This window comes from Amborella trichopoda, chromosome 1 (assembly GCF_054954075.1).
Source record: "Amborella trichopoda isolate Santa Cruz 75 chromosome 1, AtrichopodaSantaCruz75HAP2 v2.0, whole genome shotgun sequence".
NCBI lineage: Eukaryota > Viridiplantae > Streptophyta > Magnoliopsida > Amborellales > Amborellaceae > Amborella > Amborella trichopoda.
This window is the reverse complement of record NC_142336.1, coordinates 38,317,112-38,328,371: the sequence shown is the minus strand read 5'-3', so window position 1 is coordinate 38,328,371 and position 11,260 is coordinate 38,317,112. Positions and strand designations below refer to the sequence as shown.

Here is an 11,260-nt window from a genome sequence, read left to right as displayed (position 1 = left end):
ATTAGGCGTTGCTTTTATTCTTGAGTTTTTTTTTTTTTTTGGTATATTTACTGTTGTAGTTTTAGTGAAATTTGGGGGAGAATGGCTCGATTTTGGCCGGAAAGTGAGCAAAATAGGCTGGTTTATGGTGGTGATGGGGAAATTCGCTGGTTTATCAGAGGTTTTCTTTTCTTGGGTTGAGTAGGGGGCCAGAATTTATTATCGGATCATTTGGCCGGAAACTTTCGTTGGAGAATGAAGATTGGTGATTTTCTTCAGGGGGGTTTGTGATTTTCTTGACCCGGAAAGCCTGAATGGCCGGAATTTTGATGAGAATTGCCGAAGGTTTTTGTTCCTCCATAAACTACCAACGCCATCGCCAATTTGCTGATGTCCCTTTTTCTCTCTCTAAAACCACTACCGCCCCTTTTTCTCTCTCTAAGATCACTGCCACTGTGCTGCAGCCCCTTTTACCTCTCTCTCTCTCTCTCTCTGTTGATCGGGCATTTTACTCTCACCCTCTTGATCAATAGCCTCTCTCTCTCTCTATAGATGGGGGATCTCCAACAGCAGAACCTGATTCACTACGGTGAATGCACCTTTCAAAGTATATACAAGCGCGTTCTCTTGAAGCGCTCTGTCACCAGTTTCAGTGCCGCAAAATTATAGTGGCCGGAAGTTTGCAGGAAAACACGGCAAATTTTGGGGGGTTGAGAGCAGAAAATTATAGTGGCACAAGGTTTGCAGGAAAAATTGGGGGGTTGGGAGAGAGAGAGGGGTTTGGGAGGTTGATTGGGGGAGAGAGAAAAGGAAATAACGAGGAGAGAGGGCTCTAGAAAAACATTGTTTCTATAAATTTGTTTGGGTCAAAAAATTTAATAAAAAATAAATAAAATATGTTTAGAGGGTTAGAAGATATAATAAAGTGAATTTTTATGTAGTAAGATAGGTTTTACAGCTTTAGATTAATAAAAAAATGAAAGTTGAAAATAGGGTTGGAGATATTTTTTCAAAAATCTATCCTTCATTAAATTTCACTCATATCATAAATATGAAATGTAGGGACACCGGCAAACTCTCTCTCAAAAAATAAGTAGCAAACAAAGATTAGGAAAGAAGAAAAAATATAAAGCTAACTGTGTTACTCAATACTTTAATAAAAGGTGTGGTTTGTATAAGGCTGCGACTAATATATTTAAAGCATGATTAAATAAAGTATATTTAAATAAAATTAAAAATAAATAAAAAAATAGATTTTATATGTGTTCAAGGGTATTTTTGAGTTTTTTCAAAAAAAAGAAGAAAGAGATGAAAATAAATATTAATAGCCAAAACAATTTCCAATCTTTTCCAAAATAATAAAAACATTAAAAAATCCTTTATAAACAAAATCTCTTATTTTTTGATATTTTATATAAATTTTTGAGTTATTTGTAAAATACCCCATTAGTTCACCAAAATCGATTGAAACCAAAATTGTTCGATCTAACCTGGACCGCCTGATTTGCGCGATCTAACTTGGACCGCCTGATTTTTTCTACATTGGTTGTGACCTTAAACAATCCCAGTAAGATGGACCTTAAACAATCCAAGTAAGATGGACCTTAAACAATCCAAGTAAGATGGACATCCAAATTTTGTCATAAAGATACACTTTTGGTATCGAAATTCTTAGTATGACCTTATAATTTATTTTCACAAATTATAAATTTTTAAAATCCAAAACTAGATAAATCTAGTAGATCTATAAACACAAATAAAATTTGAAAATAAACAATCTAGATAATGTATTGAAAGATATACTATTTTCAGCACTCAAAATTTTTATTTTTTTATATATTCATATATTTCGATATTGAGATGATCAATTTAAACTTATTTTTTAACTTAAACAAATGTGAGAAAGACATGTTATTTCTAAACCCAAACCTAATCCTTTCTCTCTTCACTTATATATTCAAAACCTTTCTTTTTTTCTCTCTTCCTACATCTCTCTCACTCTCTGTCTCTCCTCCAATATTTATTCCTCTCACCTCCATGAAATTCTCTCTCTCTAAAGGTTTGGGAGGATACCTTTTAGAAAAATCATGTCTTTTTAGATATGTTTAGGGTAAAAAAACATGTTTAAATTAACGTAAGAGATTAGAAGAAATAAAATCTACAATTTTTATGTTCGAAAATGTCTTTTAAAACCTTATGTCTATTGTGAAATGAAACCTAAAAATAAAAGGTATGGAGATACTTTTTTTAAAAAAATAATTTTTTTCAATAAATTTTTTAAAAAGTATAATGAAACGATTTACCTTTAGTATAAGGTGATCACAATTAATCATGACCATTAAATGTGAAATTTGAAAGTTGCATTTATTTCATTGACGAAGCTCAAACTTCAGAAGAATTTTCTTCAAACTTAATGATACATCCAAACTATCAAATTTCATATCAGATGATTGTGTTATGACCTTGTATACAATACCCAAAAATTTATACACATCCAAGCTATAGAAATTTTTTCGAACTTTATGTCTCATTGTATACAATCTCCAAATCGAACTTTGTCACATTGTATACGATTCCCATTTTTTTTTTTTTGTTGAGAGGAAAACTTTTTCCTTATTAATAAATGGGAAAGTTTTATATAGAGCCAAGGCTCAAAACAATCAAATTAGAGCTTAGCTCAAAAATTTCATTAGAAGAGTTTTGATGCTCAAATATTTTCAAATTGATCATCTCAACATCAAAATGTATGGACATGAGAAAAAAAAATAGACTTCAAGTTTCGGAAATATTACATCTTGTAGGGCATTTTTAGACCATCAATTTTTAAAATTTTTAAGTTTTACAGTTATGGATTTACACTATTTTTAAAGGTTTAAAATTTATGATGAAAGTTGAAAATATATTTTAAAGTTATTACAAAGATTTCCGAAACCATTTTTCTATACTATTTGAAGGTGCGCTGTACTTTGATTATTGGGAGCCTTGGCTCTATACAATGCCAAAAAATCAAAACTTGCATAATTTAATGCCACAAAGGATAAAAGACTGGTGCTCGTTGACAAAAAATTGTTGGACGGAAGCTCAGTCATGCATGGGGAACTTTTGCAGGAAATGAGAGAGAGAAAGTTGTTTTATTCACAGGTCTAGAGAGAGAGCATCTCTCCTCCCCAAATTACCTACTGCCATTTTCTTTTTCTTCAGATTCGTCTTAGCCCCAGAAAGTTTCCTTTTCAATTGTTATTGATTATTATTCTTGACACCTTTTAATTCCTTTTCCCACTTATTAATTCTGTGTGCGCCTTTTCCCTCGCTTGTTGGTTTTGCAGAGTGAACTTGTAATGGGGTTTCTAACCCTCACCTGATCTTCAGTTCCATAGAGTATTGGATGGGCTGAAATATTCTCTGAAAAATCCTCATCCCGAATTTCTAATGAATTGCCTCCTTTCATTTTGGAGTTAATCTGTACTGAAACTCTTTCTCTTTCTGTTTTTCTTTCTTTCGTTCATCGTCAGTGTCTCTGAGAGACTCTTTTCGATCTCCCCCATTTTTGCATTTCTCGATCCAATTCTCTCTCTCTCTTTCTTTCCGGAGCTTCTCTCTCGCCCAAAATTTGTTTATCTCCACCAATTCTCTCTCTCTCGGTATATATCGAACCTTCTCTTTCTCTCACATCCAATTTCATAATTCTCCATCAATGAGCATTGCCTGAAACAAGGGAGATGGATGATGGAGAGGTGGAACTCTCTTCGGAGCATGTATTCCTCTGTAACTCCGATGATTACCCCATGGAATCAATGCTGGATGCCCTTATGTCGAAGAGTAAGAAGAAGAATATGAGTGAAAAGAATAGGATTACTAAGGACTCTTCGGCTCGAACCTGCACCCACACCCACACCTGCAATCCCCCTGGGCCTGACTCCACCCATACCCACACCTGTTACCACACCCACACAACACAACTGTTTTCACCCAATGAAGAGCCCTCTAATTCTCCTTCTAAACCCAATAAAACTTCAGGAAACAGAGAGGCTGTGAGAAAGTATAGAGAGAAGAAGAAGGCCCACACTGCTTATTTGGAAGAGGAGGTGAAGAAGCTTAGAGCTCTGAATCAGCAGCTTCTGAGGACGTTGCAGGGTCAGGCCATGCTTGAGGCTGAAGTGGTGAGGTTGAGAACGATATTGATGGATCTTCGAGGGAAGATTGATGGAGAATTGGGGGTCTCTCCAGTTCAAAGGGCCTCGACAATTTGTGGAAGTGGGTTCAAAGAAGGGAATTGTAGTCTAGGATCCATTCATGGAGTTGGTGAGGTGGGATTGAATCTTGTTGGGTGTGGTGATGATGTGCCCCCATGTCTTCATCCTCAAGGTAAGGTCATGGAAAATTGTGAGCCCCCTATTATTAGTTGTCAGCTCGCGAATTCAGACATAGCATCTCGCGCTTTTTCCTCTGCTGAAACTCAGCTTGATTCTCTCATACCAGCCAATGAAATGGGTATTTCAGGGAGTTTGGTGGCTTCAATTTCTCAGGCTGAATGATTTTGCTTGGTCTCATATTGGGCAAGAGTATATTCCTTTTGTAACTCACTTGGAGGCCGAAGGTTGCTCTTCTTCTGCTGCCTCTATTTTTGGCATATGGGACTCAGGGATAATGATAAAAAAGCTACTCCTAGTATTGGGGTAATGGCCCTATGTCCCTTTCTTCATCCTTAAGTGTCGTATATCTGGAAAAAGAAAAAAAGAAAAAGAAAAAAGAAAGTAAAAGGAATCCCAACACTTGTAGTCTTTGCTCGGGTTTTAAAGACGAGTTTAGGTTTTGTTGTTTTTTTTTTTTTTGGGTTCCACTTTGGGAATACCTTTGTTCAGTGAATCAATCCATCTTCTTCTGTGTAATTATTGAGTGCTTGAGGCGCTCAGTTTGTAAAATATATGGTAGCTTGTGTCTGGGAACTTTGAGAAATTTCCATGTTTGAAGGATTATAATGAACAAAACTTTTTCTTTACACTCTTTTTTTCCCACATTTATAATGATAGTTAGGAAACGTTATCAGTTGATGCCTTTCAAGAATGCTTATTTAGTATTTCCTGGGTGAAGAAACCATAAGTTTGTTGTGATCCTGTCACACCTAAATTTCCTAGTTTCAGATTATAGAATTTCTGTCATTTCTCCATATTTGATGATTTATTTATTAATATCAAGGCTCTTCATCGATACTTAACTATGGCACAGCTGTGTTTTTATTTTTTTAGTATAATTTTTTTTCCTGTTTTTGATCGATACTATGGTGGAGTAGTTTACTAATCTTTCGTGGACCATGCAGACCATTCCAAGTTTTAAATTTAACATATACCTGGAAATATATTCCCCTTCACATTTTCTGTCTGTAGATAACTGTGAAATGTGTTTTGGATATACCTAGTTAGGAAATGTTGCTCTTCTTTTCCTGGACTTCAGTTTTTCTATTCTGGATGATATGTTTTCTTTCTAGTTTGTAGAGAGATTGATCAACTGGATTTGTGGAATGTTTTTGCTTTGCCGGGACACGATAAATTTAAGTGAGTTATGTTTGATATGTTTGAGATTGTAGGTTTTTCCATTTGAGTTTTATTTAAGGGTGTAGTGTGTATAAGGCTGAGTCCTTAAACAATCAAAGGAAGGCACACCTTCAAGTAGTGCTGAAATATTTTGTTTTAGTTTCAGAAATCTTTATGATGGCCTGAAAATTCATTTTCATCTCTAATTATAAAATTTTATGATTAAAAAATGGTGTAAATTGAGCAGATCTATGAACACTTGAAAATTGACGGTCTAGATAATATATTACAAGATGCACCATTTTCAAGACTTGAAATCTATTTTTTCTCATGTCCATGCATCTTGAGGTCGAGACAATTGAATTGATGGTTTTTCAATATCGAAACAACCTCTTCTAGTGAATTTTTGAGGTGTGCCTTAATTTGATTGTTTAGGGCCTCACCCTTACATAAACGTTTTCCTTTATTTAACCAGTCTATGTTTGTGCATAATTGCTCTTACTGCAACTACGTGAATATTTGATCAACTACATGGATATTACAATTAGATTGTGTAAGTTTGATTGTCAGATTAAAGTATATAACAATCTCCTTCCAGTAGATTTCCTTGAAAAATTACATTATTGTCATCGAATGAAATAAGATCCCACCCTTTCATGCATGCTACTGCTACGTTGGTTGTTGATTGATTGCATATTGCTCACTGATGGTCTTTTTATCTCGCATTTCATACTTGTTTTGTATCTTTATTTTCTTTATTTTTTGACAGTTTTTATGATACATTGTACCTTTGGTAATGTAGCCTTGAAATTTTGTTTTATCTATTCTCATTTCATTAAATGGAATATCTGATTATGTGTGTTTCAGGTTATATAATTCCATATATGTTCTTTTTAACCATGTATTACTTTCTGGCTTTAGGACATGTTCCAACAATCTTAACCTCTTTATTTGATCTTGGTTGGTAGATGTTTTGCACTTGGAATGATAGGCATCAAGGATCAATTTAGGCTTTTTGGATGAGGCATGTTTGTCTGCAACATGCCTGATTTGCTCTTATTATTATTAATAAATGGGGATTGAGTTGAATGATGTCAACAGTGATCACCATTTACTTCCCTCTGTTCTGTATTTTCAATTGTTTGGATCTTGCAATCCTATAATCCTCGCAATGAATATCCTTGTTTTGTCGAGATTTTGGATCTTGATGATGAAGACTCGACTGCATGCCACGTGTGTTCTTTATACAAATGAGCCATCACCTGATGAAAATTGTTAGCTAACGAATGGGAATGGAATTTTGTGAGAATATTATTTTACACCTTGCTTATAAATTCTCAAGGGCATAAAAACTGCAATTATTGTTTAGATTCTTAACCTTCAATATTATTCATCATCATTATGTTAGTGCTCGGTTGTCAGTTGGGATACATCTTTGTCTGTTTACTTAGAACGCCTCTTTGTTGAAGTAATCTTTTTCTTTTTTTTTTTATTCCATAAAAGTGATTTCGTGTTCGTCAAGGATGGAATTTCACTGGACTCCATTTGGTGCTGGATACCTAATGCTTGAACCAACATTTTATTTATTTGCAGAAGGTGAAAATTTTGATGTGGGAGCACAGGTTCTTGGCTCCTACATGAGTGTAAGGTGGGCTTAGAAGGAAATGGTTGGGGTAGTATTTGAAGAGCTCGCTACGTTGTGAAGTGGCTGGTCTGGATTTGGAGCACCTTCATTGCTACCTACTTGAAGATGTCAATCCTTTGAAGGGTTTGTATTGGTCACCTTTGAAGTTGAGTCAGCTATAGGGGGCAGCATTGTACTTTTCCTACCTTTGGAAGGAGGATATTCGACAATGTGTTCTTCTTACTACCTATCCTCCATCTTTGGTCCATTTCCATCAGGATGAGGTGCCAATTGTAGAGTGAGGTCTTTTCCTCAAACATGGCAGCTGATGGTCATGTTCTCAAACATGGCAGTTAGATGTGGTGCTTGGCATTCATCTTATCCCTTAATTATAAGAAAGGCTTATCTCTTTGTTTTGGGGAGAGATGGCAGCTATAGGTTTGATCAATTTGAGTGGACATAGCTAGATTCTAAGCCAACTCCCAAGGAATATCTGCTCTCATACCAAAACTGATGTAGGATCAAGGGGGGGCTATCTGTAAGACAATGTAAAACACTCAAAAGGGCAAAAAGGAAACTTGTATCACCATTCATTATTATCAACATAAATATACAACATGAGGGTAACCTGCATAGCAAGATAGTTATGGAGTGTAATACACCACCTTACTTTCTATATATATGATACACCACACTATATATGATATGATATACTAAGTAATACAAGATCTTCAACAATCTCTATGCTCCCCTCGAACTCAAGCTGGTTGAAAGACATCAGTTTATCAATGAGATAGTCATATCCAACCCAAGTCATTCCCTTGGTAAAAATCTCTGCAAGTTGTTTTTTGAGGCAACTTGTGGGAGTGTGATATCTCTAATCAGGAATTTTTCACAAATAAAATGTACATCAACTTCCATATTCTTTTTGTGCTCATGTAACTCTGGATTAGAGGGAATACAAATGACACTCATATTATCAGCATATTAAGGCATGGGAGATTTGAGGAAAAGTACTTAGGCCGCTTGATAGACCTCTCAATCAAGTGATTTAATTACAAGCTGAGGAGATGGCCCTGTATTTGGCTTCCGCAGGGGATCTCAATAGTGTGTTGTTTCTTACATTTCCATTATATGAGGGAGACTTTGAGAAATATGTACCGTCCAGTGGTCGAGAGTTGAGTACCGGGGCACCCTGTCTGGTCAGCATTGGCATAGGCTCACAGTTGGACGGAAGAATTAGAAGAAGAGAACAGCCCTCTTGGCATGTCCACTTACTGCCTTGTAAGATGCTTTTCTAGCTGTATTCAACAAAGAGAAGTTCAATTCAAAAGAAAGAAGTTACTCCACTGTAACAGGTTCTTAAAAATTTGAACAACTTGAGAAGTAAAGTAAGCAGTAAACATTATTGCTTGTCTTACTATAGGCAGATTTTCATATAAGATTTTCATGTAAGATGAGATTTTTAAGAACCTATTCTTTGATAAGAAATAGAGAGAAAAGTAAAGGTAGAAAATAATCCTTGATCCATGGGGTGTTTCCCAGTACTACCTGGGAGGAGTCCATCTCCCCAATAACGTCTCCCAGTATTTGAGATTTATATTTATTTCTCTTGAATAGCTTCTCTATTATATACGCTATTCTCCAATTTTTCACCTGGCCCACTAATGACATAGCGTTTTCTCCTATTGGGAAGAAGCAGACAAAAGGTACCTGATATGCATATTTCAACGAGGCCCTGAATTATCTTCCCGGCATCACTAATGCCTTTTGGCCAACCTAGCCATACAGAGGCATTTGCATCTATGATTGTTTATCCAGTCTACCAAGAACCACTAGGCCATTCCTATGAGCTCACAGTGGTTGGAACCAGGCAACATGGTTCAATGACATGGTAAAATGTGGCCTGTCTACCTATAGTGCTTATACTCAGTTCACTGTCGCTCTTGGCCATTTGTCCTTATTGACCTGGCTGTCATAAGGAGTTAACACCTCGAATGAGAGGTCACTGCTAGGGTTTTTAACCCCTTCTAGGGACGTAACTAGCCCTTGTGTAGAACATGTTGCTACATGGGTTTACTGGAAGCCACACCAAAGTCCTTGCCATGGCCTGCATGCTGGGCTCTTTTCCTTAATAAATAGAGGAGAAACCCTTTTGTTGGGCATCAATTAATCAGTTGATCAATCCATTCCATGTCTTCTGAGTTGGTTTTATCTCAAAAGTCGTTCTTAACCTTTACAAAGTCGATAACCCTTGGCATCATACTTGAGTTTCCATCTCAGGTCACCGCCATGTTTTAAATATTTTCTCAAAAGTGGTCTCACCTCAGTGGTTAGTATTTTATAGTACATAACAGTCCCGTCCTACCTTGATAGCTGTGCTCTCCTTCAAGCCATTATATCCAGGAGGACAGGCACTTTTGGACCTGATCGGTTTGCACCCACTGCAGTGGCTTCAAAGTCTCTTGTGGCTTTGTGTCTGAATGGAATCCATATTGTTGCTTCAACATGCTGGGACTTGGCACTCTCAAATGCCCTTAAGGCTGTTGATGACATCTTAGCTAGGTACAGCTATTCAGAGATCCTTAGAAGATACCTTTATATTCTTCACCTGCAAACTTGCATGCTTAGTCCATGCTGATCCTTTGTGGCAATTTTCTCATTCTTAGAGAAAATCTCATGAGGATCTTGTTGAAAACTGCTAGTCAAACGGAGAGACATTTCCTTGACATATACCGAGTTTGGGCTCATGAAGGCTTCCTTTGTCATGCCCTCATCGCTATCCTTTCCCCTTACAATATCAATTGCTCATCAGTAATTTTTTAGTTCTATCAACTGGAGTTTATGTTTTCACTTTTTTTTTTTTTTGGGTAAGTCAGTGGGGGAAGAGGCCCCCTACCCGTTTTTTCATTAATAAAAGAGCAGAGAAAAACAATTAAGGTACAATTGAGCCTGATCATATAATAAAAGAGAGGAAAGAAAATCTGGTGGTCTATGGCGCTAAACAGTAGCACCGGGGCCAGCAGCTGCCCTCTTAGCTAGGGCATCAACAACCATGTTAGCCTCACGAAAGACATGTGTAATGGACAATTGATGAGAGGACAATCTGGTGCAACAATTGTCTACAATTGTCTTTAGCCTCCATGGAGCATTGCATCGATTTTAAATGAAATTCATGAGCAAGGCCGAATCACTTTTAATCTGAATTGGAAAACAATTACTTTGAATAGCCAATTGAAGTCCTTCCTCAAATGCCAAGAATTCTGCATGATTATTAGAAGCAAAACCAAAATGCTTTGCGAAAGCAGCAATAAAACCGCCCGCACTGTTCCTGATAATTTCACCACCACCTACTGAATCTGGATTTCTCAAAGGAAGCACCATCAATATTGAGTTTATAATTATGAGTCCCAGGAAGAGACCACGCAACTGAAGTAGAGGATTCAGCCCTCTGCTGCTGCAAAGTTATTCGAAGGTTGTCAATGATGGCCTTTTCTGATAAATGAAAAGACCATTTTTTAACTTTTGTGAGTGCCTGAACATATAGGGTAATCCTTTTCACAATAAGTTCTCTCTTGGTGGGTCTTGACTCGAACACTCTTTTGTTGCGCTCTTTCCATAAAAACCAAATAGCCGTAAAAAACATGGAAGCCCAAATATTGCGAAGCCCATGTGATTTAAACCTAAAAAGTAACCCCCACCTTAGTAAATCAGGGATGGAGTTACCGAGGACGAACCTTTTACCACATCTCCAGGCGAGTGATTTCCATACACCTTGTGCAAAGGTACATTGGAATAATAGATGAAATAAATTGTCGTCATGGTTACAACAAAAGGGACATAAAGAGTCCAGTTGCATGCCTCGCTGCTGTAATAGGAAGAAAGTGGGCAATCGATTATGCAAGGCCAGTCATGAGAACCATTTTGTCCTTGGGTGGCATTTGGAGGACCAAAGTACACGGAAACTAGGTTGTGATGAACCTTGATGCCTAATAAAATTCCATGCCCTTTTAATAGAGAATGATCCATCAGTAGAATGAATCCAGATCAGTGAATCCTTCTTGGGCTGTATAGGGAGAGTATAGTTCTCTACCTCTCTCCATATATTCCTCAAGAAAACAGATGT

The 11,260-nt window shown here is 36.8% G+C and overlaps 1 protein-coding gene across 1 annotated transcript; it reads left to right on the top strand.

Moving 5' to 3' along the window:
* Positions 1–2,562: 2,562 nt before the first annotated feature.
* On the top strand, positions 2,563–4,978 carry LOC18440341 (basic leucine zipper 24). Its single transcript, XM_020671005.2, has one exon. The coding sequence runs from the start codon at positions 3,699–3,701 to the stop codon at positions 4,512–4,514; it is 816 nt and encodes a 271-aa protein (XP_020526664.2). The 5' UTR covers positions 2,563–3,698; the 3' UTR covers positions 4,515–4,978.
* The last annotated feature ends 6,282 nt before the right edge of the window (positions 4,979–11,260 follow it).